The sequence below is a fragment of the Vombatus ursinus genome, unplaced genomic scaffold, assembly GCF_900497805.2.
Source record: "Vombatus ursinus unplaced genomic scaffold, bare-nosed wombat genome assembly UNPS02014807.1, whole genome shotgun sequence".
In the NCBI taxonomy this organism is placed as follows: domain Eukaryota; kingdom Metazoa; phylum Chordata; class Mammalia; order Diprotodontia; family Vombatidae; genus Vombatus; species Vombatus ursinus.
The window spans coordinates 1,624,131-1,644,722 of NW_020954585.1; the positions used below are offsets into that span (position 1 = coordinate 1,624,131).

General features: G+C 38.1%; 1 protein-coding gene across 2 annotated transcripts in view; it reads left to right on the forward strand.

Annotated features, from left to right (window-relative positions):
* LOC114052260 (cAMP-dependent protein kinase type I-beta regulatory subunit) overlaps positions 1–16,929 on the forward strand; it is a 247,615-nt gene extending 230,686 nt beyond the window's left edge. For both annotated transcript variants that reach the window (XM_027874785.1, XM_027874786.1), the window contains 2 exons: positions 15,115–15,196; positions 15,577–16,929. In XM_027874785.1, coding sequence (XP_027730586.1) covers positions 15,115–15,196; positions 15,577–15,749 — 255 coding nt within the window. In that variant the 3' untranslated portion in view covers positions 15,750–16,929. The remainder of the gene's footprint in view (positions 1–15,114; positions 15,197–15,576) is intronic.
* Positions 16,930–20,592: the final 3,663 nt, after the last annotated feature.

Below are 20,592 nucleotides of genomic sequence, written 5' to 3' on the forward strand. Positions count from 1 at the left end.
CCTCAAATGAAAATGAGGACAATAATAGCACTTACCTGGCAGGGTTGTTGTGAAGATTGAATGAAATAATATTTGTAAATAAATGCTTAGCACAGTGCCTGGCACACGGTAGGCACTATATAAATGCTTATTCCCTCCCCTCCCCCACACCCCACTGAAAGTTTACAGGTCCCTCAGTCCCCTGCCCAAGCTGTTCTTGAGATCCTAGAGCAACACAATACTTAATGTTCCAAGAAAGCAGCAGAAGGATCCAAGAAGACACAATTTCATCCCAGATGTCCCCTTTAGAAGTGTGGATATCTGGCCCTGACATAAAAGTCAGAAAAGAGACTCTAAGAATAAGCAAACAAAAAAAGAATTCTATCATAAAGATCTGTTATGATGACCAGGATCCTTAAGACATGCTGAAAAATGACTTCAAAATATCTACCGGCAAAGCCTCGAAAGAAAACATAGCTTGGACACAAGTTCAACCAGAAATCCTGAGAAAGATGAAGCAAGAATTTTTTTTCTTTTTAAGTGCTAAAAATCATTTAAAACCAAATGAGAATACTAGAGGGAAAAAAATGAGAAAAGAAATAAGAGGTATGGAAAAAATATTTGGAAAGAAAATTAATAGCTTGGAATAAATGGTATAAAACGTTGTTCAAAAAAAAAAAAAACCTCCCTGAAAATTGGAGTTCACCAAATATAAGGTAATGACCCCATGGGACTATAAGAAATATTTTTTTAAAAAAAGTCAAAAGACTTAAAATAAAGAAGAAAATTTAAGGTATCTCTTAGAAAAAACAACTAACTTGGAAAACAGAATTAGGAGAGGTAATTTAAGAACCACTGGATTAACTGAAAGCCATGACCAAATAAATAAAAACCCTAGATATCATATTTCAAGAAATCATGTAAGAAAACTGCCTATATCTCTTGGAACTGAAGAGTAAAGTGGAAATAGAAAGAATCCACAGTCAACTCCTGGGAGAAATCCCCAAAAGAAAACTCCCAGGAATATTATAGCCAAAATTCAAAGCCTCCATGTCAAAGAGAACAGGAAGAAAGAAAGAATTCAAATATCAAGGAGCTTATAAGGATCATACAAGATTTAGCAGCCACCACTTATAGAAGCAGAGAGCATGGAATATGATATTCCAATAGGCAAATGATAGAAAACCAAAGTACCATAGAAAATGAATTAATATCATTACTGAGCATATATTCATCAAATGGCATTGCATTTAAATACTTCAAGGAAAAGTTAAATGAGTTACAGGGAGAAATAGACAGGAAGAGCATAAAAAGGAGACCTCAATTTATGCCTCTCAGACTTGAAAAAAATCTAACAACAACAACAACAAAAAGAAGTGAAAGACCTGAATAGAATTTTAGAAAACATAAATATGATAGACCTAGGTATTATTGAATGGAAATGAGAGGGAAGGAAACATACCATTGTGCTGAGCACTTTATAAATTTTGTCTCATTTGTTTCACAACAACCTTGTGAAGTAGGTGCTATTATTAATCCCATTTATAGTTGAGAAAACTGAAGTAGATAGAAGTTAAGACATATGCTCGAGGAAACATAGCTAGAAATTGCCTGAGACTGTATTTTAATGGAGGTTTTCCTGTTGCCAGGCCCATTCTTATCTGCTGAACTAAATATAAGTTCCTGAACTAATTATAAGCTTCTCTATTTGTTATTTAAAGGCCTTCACAAATTAACCCCAACCTACATTTCTAGTCTTATTATGCATTAATCCCTTTTCTGCATTCTACCATCCAGTCAAACTGATGTTTCTTGCTGTTTCTCATCATGGTATTCCATTTCCTATTGTTATACTGACTGTTTCCTATGCTTGGAATGCCCTCTCTTTCTTCTTACCTCCTCCTTGTTTCCTTTGAGACTCAGCTTAAGCAATATTTTCTCCATGAAGCCCTTCTTGCTCTCCACAGCTCCTAAGTACCCACCCTTACAGAATTATTTTGCATATTTTATATATATTTATTCCATATATGGCTATTTATGTACATAATTGTCTCCCATGATAGAATCTTTGCTTCTTAACGTGGTCCAGTGGATGGAGCACTGGACCTGAATCAAGAAAACCTGAGTTCAAATCCAGCTTTCTATACTTAATAGTTGTATGACGTGGGCAAGTTATGTCACCTTTATCTGCCTCAGAGTTTCCTCATCTATAAAATGGAGATAATATCACCTACCTCCTAGGGTTGTTAAGAGGATAAAATGAGACAATATTTGTAAAGCACTTTGCAAACCTTGAAACACTATATAGATGTTAGTGATAATTGAGGTCAGACACTCTCACTTTTGTCTTTGTGCCCCCCCCATACCTGTCACACAGTAGGTGCTTAATAAATACTTATTAAATGAAGGCCCCTTATAGCCTTAAGATTCTACAAAAAAGGGAAATTGAGATGTCATTTCATTTTGTCCCCTCTTCCCTCCCACCAAAAATAAACCTTCACCTAGATAGAGATCATTAAAGAGTAACTCTGGGGACCAAGAAACTTAGTAAATGCACTAATACTGTAGGTTCCATCTTCACCCTAGAGTCTGAACACTTATTCCAAAGGAAATAAGAAAGAGGATGGGGTAAGAGTGATGAATAGGCGGCCAGGGCAGGTAGCTTTTAGTGCTATTGCATTTGTTGTTTTTGTAAGGTGACACCTAAATTTACTGGGAGGAGAGATTAGTGATATCAGTGACCAAGAAGATAGGGACCTTGCCTTGGTATGAGAGAGAAAATTCCCAAGTCCATTACAGATTAAATGTTTGACTCTTTTGCTTCCTCTGGCAAAAGGACCTGCTTTTCTGCATCCAACAAGGAACTCCCTCTTTGCCTTTAAGTGATATCTATCCAACAGACCTAGTTAATGATTCTTCTATTAGGACCAGTTTGTCTATACCTGGCAATGGAATCTAGATAAAGAAGACTAAGTGTATTTGAGTTTGTCACATTTATTTATGGCTCTTGAGCCCAAATGGATTAACTTAAAATTATAAAATTACAGCACCTTTCTGAAAAAGAGACTCAAACTAATATGAACTGAATATATGAATGTCAATGAAGCTAAATAATGCCACACATCACAAAATGGGGTCCTGTTTCCAGGTGACAGCTAATTCCATGTAAGTCACTTAACCTCAGCTTCCATTCCCTGATCTGAATAATGGGATTTACAGACCCTTTCTTGCCTATTAGGATTGCAGGTATAGTCTTTCCTAGGATTAAGAGACATAGGATCTTAGATTTAGAGTTACAAAGGACCTTAGATGTCATCAAGTTCAGCCCTATAATTTTACAGATAAGGAAACTGAGGCCTATAGAGGTTGAGATTTGGCCAACCAATAAGTGTCTAAGACAGGATTTTAACCCAGGTCTCCCTGACTCTAAGTCCAATGTTCTATCTTCTGGTCCTAGTAGTGTTGAATAACAGTAATCCTTCACTCAACAAAAGTATAAAATAAAGGAATTCCTGAATTAATTCACTGATTTACTCTAAGGAGCACCATCATCCTCTCAATTTATAGAAATGAGGATTTTATATTACCATCTTGGTACTGTCATCTTGCCCTTGTTACTCTGGCTGATGCTTCTCTATGTTTTATTAGCTATTTGCCTAAAATGTGTTTAATTCTAATAAAGATTATCACTTTTCCAGGTTCATCAAATATCTTGATAGCTCCTAATAAGGACAAAAACCATTTTAAAGGAAGTTTTCTTTAGGAACAGAATGGAAAATAGAGGCACATTCTCATCATTTTGTGATTTCTTTTCAAGCATTGGTTGGTTTCCAAAGACAAGCAAAAGTTGAGCACTTTAATTCTTAACTCTATCCCATCCAAGGATACTTTAGCGAACTATACTAATATACTTGAGCAACAATATCTGGAAAGAACCAGGAGCAGAGTTAATGGAAATTGGATGGAAAGTGGGGAGGAAGAAAGAATAAAATAATTATGGTCTATCTAAAGTTAGACAAGATGCATAACTTTGTCAGGAGGATTGACTCGGTGTTATTTTGGAGATGATCTGTACTGGCTTGAGAGAGCTAATGGTTAAATTTAATCTGCAACACTGCAAATCAGGATTTGATTTATTGTTTTGTTGATTGTCCAGATTTAAGGAAGTAATGGAGAAAATGTTAATGCAGATTACACTTAAAAGTGTGATATGTGTACTTTTTTTGGAGAGCTGATTGTTAAACATTTACCAATACACCTCTGGATTGTATGCTTTGCCCCATCTCTTAATGTTATCCTATTACACAAGTAACAATTTCTTTAGTATTAGTTGTTGCTGTTGTTGGTTTTTTATTTGCTTGTTGTTGTTGTTGTTGTTATTGTTTTTACCAACCTCAAATTGCTCTAGTTTTTTCCTTTATCTTCTCTACTTCCACTAGATTCTAATTCCTTAGCAATCTTAATCATTCGCATTTCAGCTACCACTTCTGTACAGAGATGACTCCCAGATCCTTATCTTCAGCCCTGATCTCTCTTTCAGGCTTGAGACCTGTATTCCCAGCTATATAGAAAACATGTCTTTGTTCTTAACCAGCACTTAAGCTGATCTTCCTCCCTAAACCTGTTCCTCATTTTGATTTGACTATTTCTATCACTGGTTACTTTCTTTACCCTGTCTCCCATTTTTGCAACCTTGATATGATATTCAGCAAATATTTAGTAAGCACCCACTATATACAAGGAACATTGAGTGCTAGATGCTCTAGATATGAAGACAGAAAGGAAACTCCCTGCCTTTAAGGAGCTTACTCTCCGTGGAGGAGATACAACATGTAATGGGTGGGAAAAAAATCTTTGTCTAACATCTGGGATCAAATTGTGGGATAAAAGTCTGACATCTAAGATCAAGGGGGAATTAATATTAAAATTGCAGAAATACATATATATATATATATAATATTTGTGTGTATTTAAAATTAATTAATGAAAACCTCTCTCCCTTCTTTTCTTCCCCACATTGAAAAAGAAAGGAAAACAAAATCCTTCTAATAAATTTGCATAGTCAAGCCAAACAAATTCCTGCATTGGTCATAAACTTTTTTTTTAAAACATGAATAGTGTGGGAATTTGTTTACTTGGCTATACAGATTTATTACAAGGGTTTTGTTTTTCTTCTTTTAAATTGGGTGTGGTTAGGAGAAAGAGAAAATAAATGTTTGTTAATTGAAAAATAAACTGAAATTTTAAAAATGGAGGGAATCAACATAAACATATGATAAGATCTAATCCCCAGTAGATAATTGGGGCAAAGGTGGGGGGGGGGAAGGTGGAGAGAGAGAGAAAGATGAGGAAATCAAGAAAGGCTTCATGGAAGACATGGTATCTGAGCTGAACTTTGAAGGAAGATAAGGATTCTGAGGGGGACAAATAAGGAAGGAATACAATCAGACATGGAAGAGGGCTTGTACAGATTCAAGGAGATGATGTTGAGTTTGACCATCAGTATCAAGTTTGACTGGAACATAGAATGTATAAAAAGGAGTCATGGCAAATAAGAAAGGTGAGGTAGATTGGACACAGATTGTAAAAGACCCATTACCCCTTGGATAAGACTGATCATTCTCTTAATTGAGTTGAAGGACATACTACATGTCTGCTGTTGCCAAAGTTACCTTTTAATTCTCCTCTCCTCTCCTCTCCTCTCTTCTCTTTTCTCTTCTTCTTCCTCTTCCTCACTTTCTCTTTCTCTTCTCTATGAATTTCTTTCTCTCCTCTCCTCTCTTCTCTTCTCTCTTCTTCTTCTTCTTCCTCACTTTCTCTTTCTCTTCTCTATGAATTTCTTTCTCTCCTCTCCTCTCCTCTCCTCTCCTCTCCTCTTCTCTTCTCTTCTCTTTTCTCTTCTTCTTCCTCTTCCTCTCTTTCTCTTTCTCTTCTCTATGAATTTCTTTCTCTCCTCTTTTCTCTTCTCTCTTCTTCTTCCTCTTCCTCACTTTCTCTTTCTCTTCTCTATGAATTTCTTTCTCTCCTCTCCTCTCCTCTCCTCTTCTCTTCTCTTCTCTCTTCTTCTTCCTCTTCCTCACTTTCTCTTTCTCTTCTCTATGAATTTCTTTCTCTCCTCTCCTGTCCTCTCTTCTCCTGTCCTCTCCTCTCCTCTTCTCTTCTCTTCTCTCTTCTTCTTCCTCTTCCTCACTTTCTCTTTCTCTTCTCTATGAATTTCTTTCTGAAGAGAGTTTGGAAGCTGGCCATAGAGACAAGAAGATCTGAATTCGAATTCTGCCTAATACATGTAATACCTGTGTGATGCTGGGCAAGTCATTTAATCTCTCTGTGCCTCAGTTTGCTTATCCATAAAATGAGGGGGTTGGACAGGCCTTTAAGGTCCCTTCAAACTCCAGATCTATGGTTCTATGATCCTATGATCAATTCTACTAGACTGCAATCTTACTAGAATAGACTCTGTAAGGATCCTATGGTAAGGTCAGGGACTATTTCATCTAAACCTCATATCTTCTCCAGTACTTAGCACTGAGACCTGCACCCAGTAGATGATACGTGTTTGTTGAATGAAAGAATGAAATATCTAGTATTGGATTCTATTTTCACTTGTAATGGTTATATTTTAATAAGTTTGTGTTTTATCTAGTATTATTGTTCATATTTTGAGTATTGCTCTGGATATATTTTTCTTTTTACTAAGAATGCAGCAGGTCATTTGGCATTTCAAAGATGTATGCTCCCAATTTTTTCCATAGAGATCTTATCCCTATTTTATAACTGAAAACAGTAGGAAAATAGGATTCACTTAGCAGAAATTGACTTCATAGCAGAATTTTGCAGGTTTAGTCTAGTTTATAAAGTCAATCAAAGTATCTGCTGTGTGCTAGTCACTGTGATAGTCATTGAGAATACAAATACAAAATGGAAACAGTCCCTGCCTTAAAGAAACTTATATTCTGTCAGTAGAGAGAGCATGTATACATATGTTTATAGAAAATATATACAAAGGAAATTAAGAATTTCCAACAAGGCAGAGGTTATCAGGAAAGACTTCAAGTAGAAAATAGTGCTTGAGATGAGCTTTGAAGGGAACCAGGGAGTCTAAGAGGTGGAGGTGAGGAAGAAGTTCATTCCAGGCATAGAGGGACAGCCAATGCAAAGACATTGAGTTGGGCGATTGACTGACCATCTCTATGGACCAGTAAGATAGTCAGTTTCAGTTATTCATAAAGGAATGTTTATAGGACTAATAGTAATATTTTCTTATCATAAAGGACCTCCTAGGTGATCCTTGATTGTTTTTTCCTTGATGTCTAATGGTCTAGAAGTCTTTTGTTAGAGGTTGGTCTGCTCGCATCCCATGAATCTCTCATGAAATATGCCACACTTGAGATGAGGATTAAAATTATGGCATGTGTATTTAAACGTAAAGTTTGGCTGTTAGAAGTAGTTGGCTTATTTGTAGCTCTGGTCTTACTCAGTGGCAGGAAGAATTTACAACGCTTAACCCAAGAATGGAAAAAGATGTATCTGGAATAAGTATCAATCACTTCTGCCAAACTTAGTGTTTATTGTGAAACTCAGACATCTCTGTCCTAGGAACCCTGTACTATAGGCTGCTTCAGGATTAACTGCACTAGCAGAGTCAAAGAAATTGTTTGTCTTTTTTTCTTCCCCTAATGGGAAGTAATATTCAGATCCACCAATTTTCTGAAAACAGGATGGAACATGAAGTCAGATACCACTGTGAGGCTAAATTCCATGATTACTGAATGCTCTCCTTGATGTTCAAAAATGGCACCCTTCTTGTGCTGATCTGTCACCAGAGACGGACACGTTTTGGTGCTTGAAAGCCCTGTCAGTTTGTTTATCATCTTACAAGGAGCAGGTTGACAAAAATTGGAATTAATGAAAACAGAAGGCAGCCTTTTTTGTAGGGCCAGCTTCCTGTCCCTGTATAGTAAGTTAAATGATGGTTGTAAAGTCTTCAGGATGGGCTTTCATTTTCATTGAGATCTGGCTCAGATTTAAAGTGAAATAATAGAGTTATTTGTGACCTGAGTCTGACAGAGAATTTTATGAATGGATAATATGTCACAACTGAAAATGAATTTGTGAAATAGTGCTCTTCTCACCTCATGCTTTGCAGAGGTGGGGGGCTATCGATGTGTAACATTGCATACACGATTGGGCTTGATGATGTGCTAATTAATTTTGCTGAACTGTTTCCCCCCCTTTTTTGTTTTTATTCTGTGTCACAAGGAATGGTTCTCTGATTGAGGTGAGGGATGTAGTGGGTGATGGTAAAGTAATGATGGTGAAGTAAAAACCAAAAAAAAAATATTTTTAAATGGGTTACAGAATAAAGAAACAGGACACAGGTTAGATCACATCTTGGGCATTGTGTTCACTTCTGGACACCACATTTTAGGAAGGATATAGTGAAACTAGAGAGTATCTGAAAGACAGTGACCAAGGTGGTAAGGCATCTGGAGATCATCCTGTATAAAAATGGATCAAAGGAACTGAAGATGTTTAATTTGGAGAATAAAAAACTTATGGGACTGGGATAGCTTTCTATAAGCACTTGAAGGTCTGTCATATGGTAAAGGGATTGTGGTTGGCCCCAAAGAACCAGAAGCAATTTTGGGGGGATGCAGAGAAAGCATAATTAGACTTGATTAGACTTGGTATAAGGAAGGACTTCCTAAGAATTAGATGTGTCCAGAAGTGCTACCTTTCTAGTCTTCTTGCAATTCATTCCCCTCTGTGATCCAGTGACAATGGTCTGCTTGCTGTATGTATCACAAAACCCTCATCTTCCAACTGGGAGCCATTTTACTACATGCCTGGGATTCTCTCCCTCCTCATCTCCTGGCTTCCTTGGGTTTCTTCAAGTCTCAGCTATAGTCCTACTTTCTGGGGCTGCTAAATGGAGCAGTGGATAGAGAACCGGCCCTGGAGTCAGGAGGACTTGAGTTCAAATCCAGTCTCAGACCAGACGCTTGACACTTACTATCTGTGTGACCCTGGGCAAGTCGCTTAACCCCAATTGCCTTGCCCAAAAAAAAGAAAAAAGAAAAAAAAAGTCCTACCTTCTACAAGAAGACTTTACCAGTCTTCCTTAATCTTGTTGCTTCTCCTCTGAGATTTTCCCCAATTTACCTGATAAATTGTTTGTACATAGCTGTTTGCGTGTTGTCGCCCTGTGAGGGTGAATGAGTGAGGGTGAGTCCCACCCCACGTGGGACTGAGTGAGGATTATTATATTTCCTAGTGCTGCTACTGAGAATCAAGAGACATGGGCAGATTTTACTACCAGCTCTTCTGCTGTGTAACCTTGGACAAGCCCCTTTTCCTCCCTGACCCTCAGTTTCCTCATCTGTAAAAGTCAGGTGTTGAACCAAATAATCATAGGATCATGGATTTGGAGGTGGAAGGGGCCTTAGAGGTCATCTAGTCCAATCCCCTCATTTTTACAGATGTGGAACCTGAGGCCTAGAGAAATTGAGTGACTTGTCCAAGGTCACCCAGGTGACAGGGCAGACCCAGGATTTAAAGCTAGATCTTCTGACTTCAAATCCACACCACTTCATTTTTCTCTTCTACCTCAAAGAACAGTTTGTTGTTGTAGTTAACATGTTCAGCTTCCTATTTAGACAATCCCACCAGGGCCTTAGGCAAGCACAATATTCCTTGGAGATAAGATAGATTTCACATGAAGTTTACCAGGAGAAGCTGTGCCCAACCATCAGTCAAGTTAGCTTTATAAACATGACCAAGTGCAGATAAACAGTGGGGATGTAGGGATTGAGAAAATGCCACTGTTTACCAATAACTTGCAGATTCGTCAGCTGGTTGGCAACGGATGGATCTTCTGACTTATGTATGCTTTGGACTGTTTAGAGGTTACGATTATAAATTAACCTCGGGAATAGCCTAGCGTTTCACAAGTCTGAGTCTTGGGTGAGCCAGGGTGAGTGAGCCAAATATACCTTGAGAGTAAAGCACTCAGCAAATAGCTCTTAAAGGGCACCTGGGTGTCATTTAGAAGCTTTCTTTGAAGATAGTTTAATAAATGGTGGTCTAATTCCCTAAAAGGGTTACGGCTGAAGTCTAGAGTCTGTATTAACATGGTGAGGTTTATCAATGAATCACAGAATTTGAGAGTTGAAAGGGATATCAACAGGCATCTAATCCAACCCAATATGAATCTCCATGACAGTGTACTGGAAAAGTACAGTCTCTGCTTGAAGGCATCCAAGGAAAGGACCCTCTACCTCTAGAAGAAGTCCATTCCCCTTTTGGACAGCTGTAATTATTAGGGAAGGGGCAGCGAGGTGGCAGTATAATGCAGGGTTTGCCTGGCCTGAAGTCAGGAAGACTCAGCTTCCTGAATTCAAATACGGCCTCAGATACTTAGCAGCTGTGTGATCCTGGGCAAGTCATTTCACCCTATTTGCCTCAGTTTCCTCATCTGTAAAATGAGCTGGAGAAAGAAATGGCAAACCACTCCAGAATCTTTGCGAAGAAAATCCCAAAGAGTCACACATGACTGAAACAAATAACAACAAATTATTTGGGAGCTTTTCGTGACATCAAGCCTAAGTTGGTCTCTTTACAACTTCCAAATATTTCTTCTTGTTCTACCCTCTGGGGTCAAACCAAACAAGGCTACTCCTTTCTCCCCATGACAAGTCCTTCCCATGCTTGAAGACAGCTCTCATATATCTCTTCTTCTACAGGGTAAGGATGACAAATTCCTTCAACACATCTTCATATAAGATGGATTCAAATCTCACCACTCTCTTAGTAGTCTTCCTTCAAGATATTCTCTATCCTTCTTAAACCAAATTGCCCAGAACTGACCATAACCCTCCAGATGAGAGCTAACAAGGCTGCGCCTGCTACCCTGATATTGAACCATTAAAAACTACTTCGAGTCTGGCTAGCCATCCACCTGAATCCAGCTGTATTCTCCTCTGATCTATCCATAATATCTCCATCTTCTCCACAAAAATAGTGTAAGATACTTTAAACTTTAACAAAGTAGAGGTAACGTTATCCATGGCACCCATCATCTCTTAGTTCAGTGATCTTGTCAAAAAAGGAAATGAGGTTCACCTAGCATGATGTTTTATTTATTTTTTAATAAGTCTGCATTGCTGTCTTTTGTTGTTTATATCATAGTTTTATGCTGTATCTCCCCCTCCACTTCCCAAAAAGCCATCTCATATAACAAATAAAATTTTTAAGGACAAAAAGAAGAGGAAAAAATGAGTACGAGAAGCCTTTGAAGTACATTGAAAAAGTCCAAAAATATGTGTAACAGGTGATGCCTGTGTACCTCTTACTTCCATGAAGGAGTGGTTTGGTTAAGCACTCTCACTCATATCGCTTCTTTCAAGCCAGACCTTTTATTTATAATTTTGCAACAATCACTTTTGAGAGTTTTTTGCATGCATATGTCTATGTGTGTGAATGTTCTTTTCAACATTGTTGGTATGACCTGTTCTGGTTCTTTGTAATCACTGCTGCCCTTTTTAGATGTTTGCCAACCATCACTTGACTTTAGTTATCTGTTTCAGAATTTTCCCAGAAATCAAAGTAAAGCTCACTGGCTGATAGTTTGAAGACTCTCTTCTCTTCCCTTTTTCTTTTTTTCTTTTTTAAATGGGGACATTTGCTGTCCTCTAATTTCATGGTACTGCTCCTATTTTCTATGGTCTTTCAAATGTCACTCACAGTAAGTCAGAAATCATATATCTGCCAGTTCTTTCATTACCTGAGGATGTAGTCATCTGGGCCAGGTGTCTTGGATTCTCCAAGGGAAGCTAGTACTCTCTATCTCTTTATAGTCATAATCATAGCCGATAAACACTTATGAAACATATACTGTGTGCCAGGCACCAGGCTAAGCTCCTTATTTGTCTTGAGTGTCAACTCCCTATCGGTAATTTTTGTTGTGTCATTTCTAGTACAAGAGGTGTTCTCCTTGGTAGAGAAAACAAGAGAAAATAGAATTAAGCAGAGCTCTGCCTTCTTTCTGTCCTCCATTATCACCATTCCATAGACTTCAAGCAGGAGTTCTAGCCCTTCTTTGATCCTTCTTTTTCTCTAATATAGATAAAAAACAAGCCCTTTATTGTTCTTAACTTCCCTTGCCACCATCAGCTTATCCTGAGCTTTAGCATTCCTGACTCTGATGAATTCTTCCTGGGGTGCCTCTGTTTGTATAGGGGCCTGAAGTCTTTGCCCTGGAAAATCCAACTATCTCTGTGCCCTTCTCAGCCTGGAATATCCCTCTGTAAAATCTGCCTCTTTTTCCCATTAGTGAGTTCCTTCTGAGGACTCCATTTTGTGGAGGAACCCAAGATTGCCCTCATTCCCCTCCTGGCCCTATTCCTGACTTCTTGACCTCAAACCATACCCAGAGCTGGATATTTTCATTCTCGCTCTTGTCAATTTTCAGCTTCCTTTTGTGTGTTGTCTTACCCACAATGGAAAGTAAACTCCTTGAGTAAAGGGACTATTTTTTGCTTGTATATGTATCCCAAGTGCTTAGCACGTAGCAAACTCTTAATAAATGTTTGTTTCTTTCCTTTCTGTAGGATCATGTCATGCCCTGATGTTCATCCTCTGCTCTTACCCTTCTTCCATCTTTTTAAGTTTATGTAGATTGGAGAGTTCCCTGTGCATGCACATGGGTATCTTCAGAAAAGTCTCTCTTTCCCCATTAGAATTGCTTCCTTTTGTGTCTTCACAGTTTCATTCTTGAGCATCCTCCATCCCTTCTTAGCTGACTTCCTGTGTAGCATTTTAGTCCATGAGATCCTACTTATCTTTTCTCTGAACCCTTTGAAATCTGTTTGTCCAAACCTAGGGTCATCTGTCAAAAACTCTGTGAGTGAGGGAATACTTTCCCCTAGCGTTCACATTTTTTTTCTGCCTCTCTGGCACATAGTGGGCACTTCCCAAATGTTTATTCGATTTGATTGATTGATTTCCATCCCAATTCTCCCCTTTAAGTGAGAATCAGGTCCAGAATACAGTTTCTTTTTCTTGGTTCCTCCATCTTTTGAAGGATAAAATTCATTGGTAAGGCAGAGCAAAAAGCTATTAGCTGCTGCACTGCTTTTGGCAGAGAGATTTCCAGCAAATGTCTGGATAATTGATCATTGAAATCCTCTATTAATCCTTATAGACTATCAGCTCCTTAAGAACAGAGACTGTTTTTGTTGTTGTTGTTGTTGTGTTTTTTGTTTGTTTGTTTGTTTGCCATTTTCTGCATCTCCAGCATTTACCACAGTGACTGGAAAATAGTAGACACTTAATGAATGCTAGTTTATTGACTGACTATATCATTCTAGGCTTTTGTGCTTGCCTGGTTTGTGATCTGTTTCCTAAAGTTGTCATCTATTTTCTCTTTCTGTCAGGTGGCATGTAGCATACTCCAATGACAAAGTAGTTTCTGTTTATCTCTCCATTGACCTTTACCCAATTTATCCCCATCTTGTTAACTCCTCTTTCCATACTTTCATTCCCCCCCCCCCAGGAGTAGACCTTCTTAATATATAGTAGTAGCTTCCCTGTCACTTCTTCCTTTAACTCATCAAGTTTCTCATGAATGAAGTATACCTATCTAGAGCCATGGTCCAGTCAAGGATTCCATCCCTCCACGTCTTAGTGATACCCGTGAAGTCAAATTTATCTCCATACTCTTAGGATTTGCATTTCCTCTTGTTTGTTTCCTAGATGTTGGGCATTTGCATATAGACATTTGAGGTCATGGGTTTTACTACTGACTCCTTCCTTGGATTTTGTCTTCCATGAACTTCTGGATATTTCAGCTGCTCTTTTTCTTTCTTCTTTGTAGCATATTCTCCTTCCTTCTTTGGTAGCTGTGGCAGAGTTGGGGTTACATCTTACTGTGCCCCACAAGGATCCTCTAATTATTTTTTTTATTTGGAATGATCCAAGTTAACTCTTGGCAATCCAAATAGTCCAGTCTATTGCCCACTGTTCCTTTGGCAGGACACATGCAGAACTGAGCAAAGAAGATTTATCCTGCCATAATCAGGTGGTCAGTTTTTTGTCCTGACTTCTGGGTAGGGAATATAGTATGGTCTTCAGATTCATAAGGCAGTATATTTTTTATGACACTATACTGGATTCTAATCTTGACCCTGACCTTGGACAAATTGTTCCCCTCTCTGAGCCTCAGTTTCCTCCTCTGTAAAAGGAAAGGTTGGATTAGATGATCTCTAAGGTGACTTCCAGCTTGTGAGTGTATATCTGTACCAGAAATTCTATATGGTGAGCCTAGAAGAGTTGCATCTGACCGCATGTATTATTTCAGGGCTGTTGTTAATAAGTTTGGCGCCATTTTAGAGACGGGCCAGAGAGCAATAAAAATATCTTGATCAGCTCTATTTTCTAGGTTGCATGGGTCTAAAGGTTGTCCTTTTAATGTGTAATGTATTTTGTGGTGGCTTTATAAAGCATTTCTTAATTGTTATTCTGCCATGTCAATTCAGCCCACGGTCTTAGTGTTAATAATTTAACAGTAAAAATATCTCCCCTACTCCCCCCGCCCCTTTTCAGGTGATCATGGTGGGGGCAAGTCAGATCAGCCAGTTGATGATATGTCCCTGAAAACACACTACTACTACTGTGTACTGAGAGGACATAGAGGGTACTGGAAGGCTTCCCAGTCCTTGAGAATTAGTACAAGGTCAGTTGGAAGAAAGGGCTGTTTTAATGACAAGAGATACATACTCCCCTTCAAAAGGAAAGAAATCATTTTTTTTCTGAAAAATTTCCGATCTACTGCACAAGTCGGCAGGCCCTGGCAAATGTGTTACTTTGTAAGTTTCCAGTTGTGATACACTGTTCATGTGTTCCCAGAAACAAAAATGGAAGCTTGATGACTAGAGAAACACAGCATGTGGAAAGCTACATCCAACCAGTTGGATCATTCCACTGAATAGCTTACATTTCTCCCAACCTTAAGTGTCTCTGAAGAGGAAGAAGAATCTAACATTAATTGGTTCACTGGGCTCCGTGCTTAAATAGTATAAAAAAGGGAAACATTTAACTTATTTTGGTTTTTCCCCCTTTTCTCTCATCATTTCCTAGGGCACAGCTTCTGTTCTTCAGCGCAGGTCTGATAATGAGGAGTATGTGGAGGTTGGAAGACTCGGACCGTCAGATTACTTTGGTGAGACTACCAAATTCTGTTTCAAACACAAATGCTTGGCAATTTGTGTTTTCTCTCTTGATTTAAAGGCATTTTCCCCATCCCACCTTCTAAATGTGCTTGCTTCACTTTTTTTTAAAATCAATAACAGTGTCTTTAAAGCGTGATGAATATCTGCAGAGTATTTTTAAATGACTTCATCATACAAAACCCTTATAGGAATATGCATGCTTCTTGCTTAGCAGACACCTATCCTTCAATCTCCTTTGGGTCCATAATATGTGTATACACACACACACACACACACACACACACACACACACACACCCCTTTTGTGGCTTACTTTTGAAAGAAGAAGAGAAATTCAAATTCCATGACCATTTTTTTCTTCCTCTTTTCAGGAGAGATAGCACTATTGCTCAACCGTCCTCGGGCAGCCACAGTAGTGGCTCGTGGACCACTGAAGTGTGTGAAACTTGATCGTCCTCGTTTTGAGCGAGTGCTTGGTCCCTGCTCGGAAATCCTGAAGAGGAACATTCAGAGATACAACAGCTTCATCTCCCTTACCGTTTAAGGGAGTCCTTCCTTCTTCTTAACCCCCTCCAATATCTGCCTGCCTTTAAATGTTAACCTTGTGACTCGTAGGTTTGACCTGGGCCATTTCATAGCTTTACCAAGTCATGTAGTTTTTGGTGACTCTTTATGTTTCTGTCTGATGCACTGGAGAGAATTGATCATATTTAGTGTCAGGGAAGACAACGGATTTGGATGAGATTCACTTTTTGGCACCTTGGATGAATTCTAAGATTTGTGGCTCACATATCTGGGAATAAAATACTCACCTTGTGCATTTTGTTTGTTTGTTTTAAGTAAACCCCCCTATTTTATACATATACTTTATCCCATTCAGTCCTTACAGCAATCCCACGAGTTAGAGAATTCATATATTATTGTCCTATTTTACAGGCAAGGAAACTGAGGATCAATGAAAGTAAATGCCTTGTCCAAGATAGCACATCTAGGAAATGGCAGTCTGGATTTGAACCCAGGGCTTTCACTGATAATCCATTGCTTTTCCCACTGTACCAGACTGCCAAAGAAAGAGCAGTCTTTTCTTTTAGCTGAATTGATCAAAAACAGGTATTTCTCCAACCTGAAAATGAGAGAGGGTGCTCCTAGGTTTTTCATATGAGAGGCAGTAAGAAAGGCAACAGTGTTCCAGAACTCTCCAATATTGAACCCTAGGTCATTTTGTTTGTCATTTAAACCCGTAGTCTGCTTTCTAACTCTGGTTTGCAAATGACGTCTTGAAAGGGTGGGTTTGTTGTTTTGTGGACTGTAGGCAACAGTGTCTGAGTTGGGTGGGCCTCCTTAACATTAAAAGGGGGAAAGGAATGTTAATAATAACAGATGCTTTAGCTTTTCTATTTTTAACTCCACCAAGAGTTGACTGCCTCAGTGGGTAGAATCCTTGAATGAGCTTATCATGCTAGTCTTTGGGTGGCATTATAATCTATAGGTCAGAGGGCTTTATCCTGCTTTCCAGGAATTTACCATCTAGTTTGGACAAACCATTACAAATTAAAGAATAATACATGAGATGTCCCTCTTTCCTTGATACCTCACCCCATTTCTGCTTGACTTAGGTCTCAGCAACTCAGCTCTTAATAGAGATCAGGCGATCACCTGGAAATTGTATCCCCAGCCATCTAATCCCAAACTCCATGAAGTTAATAAACATTTTTAAAAATTTATTTTTAGGTTTCAACATTCACTGTTATAAGATTTTGAGTTTTAAATTTTCTTCCCCTTCCTGCTCCCCAAGACAGCCTTCCCTTCTGCCCTCCCTTTTATTTCCCTTTCCCCCTCTTACTTCCTATAGGGTAAGATAGATTTCTGCACCCAAGTGGATGTGTATGTTATCCCGTCTTTGAGCCAAATCCAATGAGAGTACCGTTTAAACAATGCTCCCCTCCCTCCCTTCTTTCCATCTGCTGTAATAGGTCTTTGTCCTCTTCATGTGAAGTAATTTACCCTTTTCTGTCTCCTTTCCTCTTCTCCCAATACAATCCTTTTTTTCACTCCCTAATTAATTTTTTTATATCATCACATCAAACACCCTATATAGACAGTACAGACTAACACTATACATAGACAGATACCCTCTGTCTATGTATACCCCTCCTAAATGTAATAATGATAGGTCTCAAGAGTTACAAGTATCATCTTACCATGCAGGGATGTAAACAGTTTACTCTTTTACTGAATAACGTTTTGTTTTTTTTTCTTTGCTGTTTACCTTTTCATGCTTCTCTTGAGTCAACTTGTATTTGAAGATCGAATTTTCTGTTCAGCTCTGGTCTTTTCATCAGGAAGATCTGGAAGTCCCTCGTTTCACTGAATGTCCATCCCCTCCCCTGAAAGATTATGTTCAGTTTTGCTGGGTAGTTGATCCTTGGTTGTAATCCAAGCTCCTTTGCCTTCCAGAATATCATATTCCAAGCCCTCTAATCCTGAATGTGGTTCCATGATATTTAAATGGCTTCTTTCTGACAGTTTGCATTATTTTCTCCTTGACCTGATAATTCTGGAATTTGGCTACAATATTTCTTGGAGTTTTCACATTGGGATCTCTTTTAGGAGGTGATCAGTAGATTCTTTCAATGACTATTCTACCCTCTGGCTCTGGGACCTCAGGGCAGTTTTCCTTGATAATTTCTTGAAAGATGCTGTCTAGGCTCATTTTTTGATCATGGCTTTCAAGTAGACCACTAATTGTTAAATTATCTCTCCTGGATCTATTTTCCAGGTCAGTTGTTTTTCCAGTGAGGTATTTTACATTTTCTCCTATTTTTTCATCCTTTTGATTTTGTTTGACTGATTCTTGATGTCTCATAGAATCATTAGTTTTCACTTACCCAATTCTAATTTTTAAGGAATTGTTTTTTTTTTCCCAGTTAACTTTTGTACTTCTCTTTCCATTTGGCCAATTCTACTTTTTAAGGAGTTGTTTTCTTTGGTCAATTTTTGTCCTTCCTTTTCTAAACATTGACTGTCTCTTGCATACCTCTCATTTCTTTCCCCAATTTTTCTTCTGCCTCTCTTATTTTACTTTTAAAATCCTTCTTGAGCTCTTCCAAGAAGGCTTTTTGTGCTTGAGACCAATTCATATTCCCCTTTGAGGTTTTGGATGTAGGTATATTGACAATATAGCCCTCTTCTGAATTTGTGTTTTGATCTTCCCTGTCACCATACTAATTCTTCATGGCCAATGTTTGTTTTTGTTTCTTGGTCATCTTGTTTGCCTATTTCCTGGCTTTTAAAGTTGAGCTCTCCTGCTGGAGCACAGGGGACACTGTCCCAAACTTCTTGTGCTGGGGGCCAGGGATCTAGTCATTGGCTTTAGTAAGCATTTTAAAAGTGCTTACCATATGCCAGGCACTGTGCTAAGCACTATGGATACAAAGAAAGGCAAAAAAAGTAGTTCCAGTCAACAAGGAACTCATATTCTAATGGGGGCAATTCATAGTTACTTTAATGTCCACCTAAACCCTCTCAGTAGAGGTCGAAACTCTGGTAAGTCTAACCAAGTTGGAAAGTATAGGCCTCCTAAAGGACTCTCTGTCATCTAAGAATCAGCCTGGCTACGTTCATAGAGGTTCATCACCAGAGGGCTGAGAACCAAGTGATGATTTTTTTTTCCGTCCATACAAGGAGCTATAATTTATGTTGATTAAATGGAATACCCATATCAGTGGAATCAATTATTTTTGAGATATTTTTAATTATAGTAATGGAGACCTCTATAGAATCAGTAAATGTCTAAATAAAGGCTGAGGTGAGAGAGGAGTAGGATATGGAAATGGGAAGATACATGTGTGTGGCTAAAGTCAAAAAAGTGGCCCAGGTGTTGCTCAGCCCTGAAGAGACAGAAATTGTAGACCAACAGCTTAAAATCACAGAAATCTGGCCTTTCTTTCTTTGATGTAACCACCCTGGCCACCTTCCATAGGTAACAATATACCTTTAGAACATTTAACTGCCCTAAATAAAATCTTTAAATATTTAATTAAATAATTGGATTTTCCTAGCCTGACTCAGAAAACCAAGTCTCATGGAATCAGAGAATCCTAGAGTTGGGAAAGATTTCAGAGGCCATTTAGTTTGACATCCTTCCTAATAAACAAATCCCCTATTAGTGCACAAGAGAACAATTAATTTGCTATCTGGCTAGATTGGGGTCAATTAAAATATTCGATGGCTAGACCATGTCCTTTTGATTGGAAAGTAAGTGCTTCTAAGCCAAATAGTCATAATGGGTAGAATCTTTACCAAGATTCAAACATCTAGGGTGTTTAGCAAAAGAGCATCCTAGTACCATTCTTCCGGAAACACCTAAGATCTGTGATTACGGGAAAGAAAATTTAACTAGCAGTCCATATCCAAAGACACCATTTGTTGAACTCCACTGATGCTAATCACAGGACCAGCCCCTTTACTCCAGAAAAAGACAAAAACAAAACCTACAAATAACCCCTTCCTTTGAGAATGACAAGTATTTCTTTTTTCTCCAAGGCTTCATCTTTATAGTCATAAATCTTGAAACCCAATAAAACATTGAATATATGAATTTCCAAATTGATTTTAATTGATTTTTTCAACAAATTGGTCCAACAGAGTAGATGTTTGATCGTTATATAGATGCCGTTCTGAAATACTCATGAGGGACTTTTCAAAATGACATCTGGATGACATGAAAATACAAATGCAATAATTCAATCAACCTAATTACATTCATGAATGAATAATTGAGAACTTTCTTTTCATCAACCAAAGTGGAAAAAAAAGTCATATAAGTTCTATTTAAATTAAACAACTCCACCAAAAAATTAAAAAGGGAAATTTTGAATCTACTTTTCAATATTCTTCTCTCTAAGCACAATCTTAGTCATCTCAAGGTGTTCAAATGATTTCAGCATGTGTATGTCTGTGGTCTAATAAGCTCCGTTGATTGATAATGATGTTCACAATACTGCATGCACGATTAAATATGAACAGCTGGAGATATTCTCTCTAACTTGCAATTTGAAGGCAGAAACTTAACATAGACAAAAATCCTGCATATAAATGTTATGTATAGATTCATTTGCTTCATTGTGGTTGTGGTACTCTCACTTTTTATTCAGGTTTTGGTGGATGGATTGCAATTCAAAATTGGCATAATTCAGATTAGTATTCAAAGCCCAATCATTCTCCCTCTTGCATTTTGATGACTGTTGGCTGGAAGATGATATTCATACATATTTGGTGCAGGAAACATTTGCAGAATGAAAATGCCTAATCCTAAATGTTCATCTTTGTCAATTTAATGCTAAAACCATCCTTTATCTTAAATTTCTTCTAAAAAGGAAAAAAAA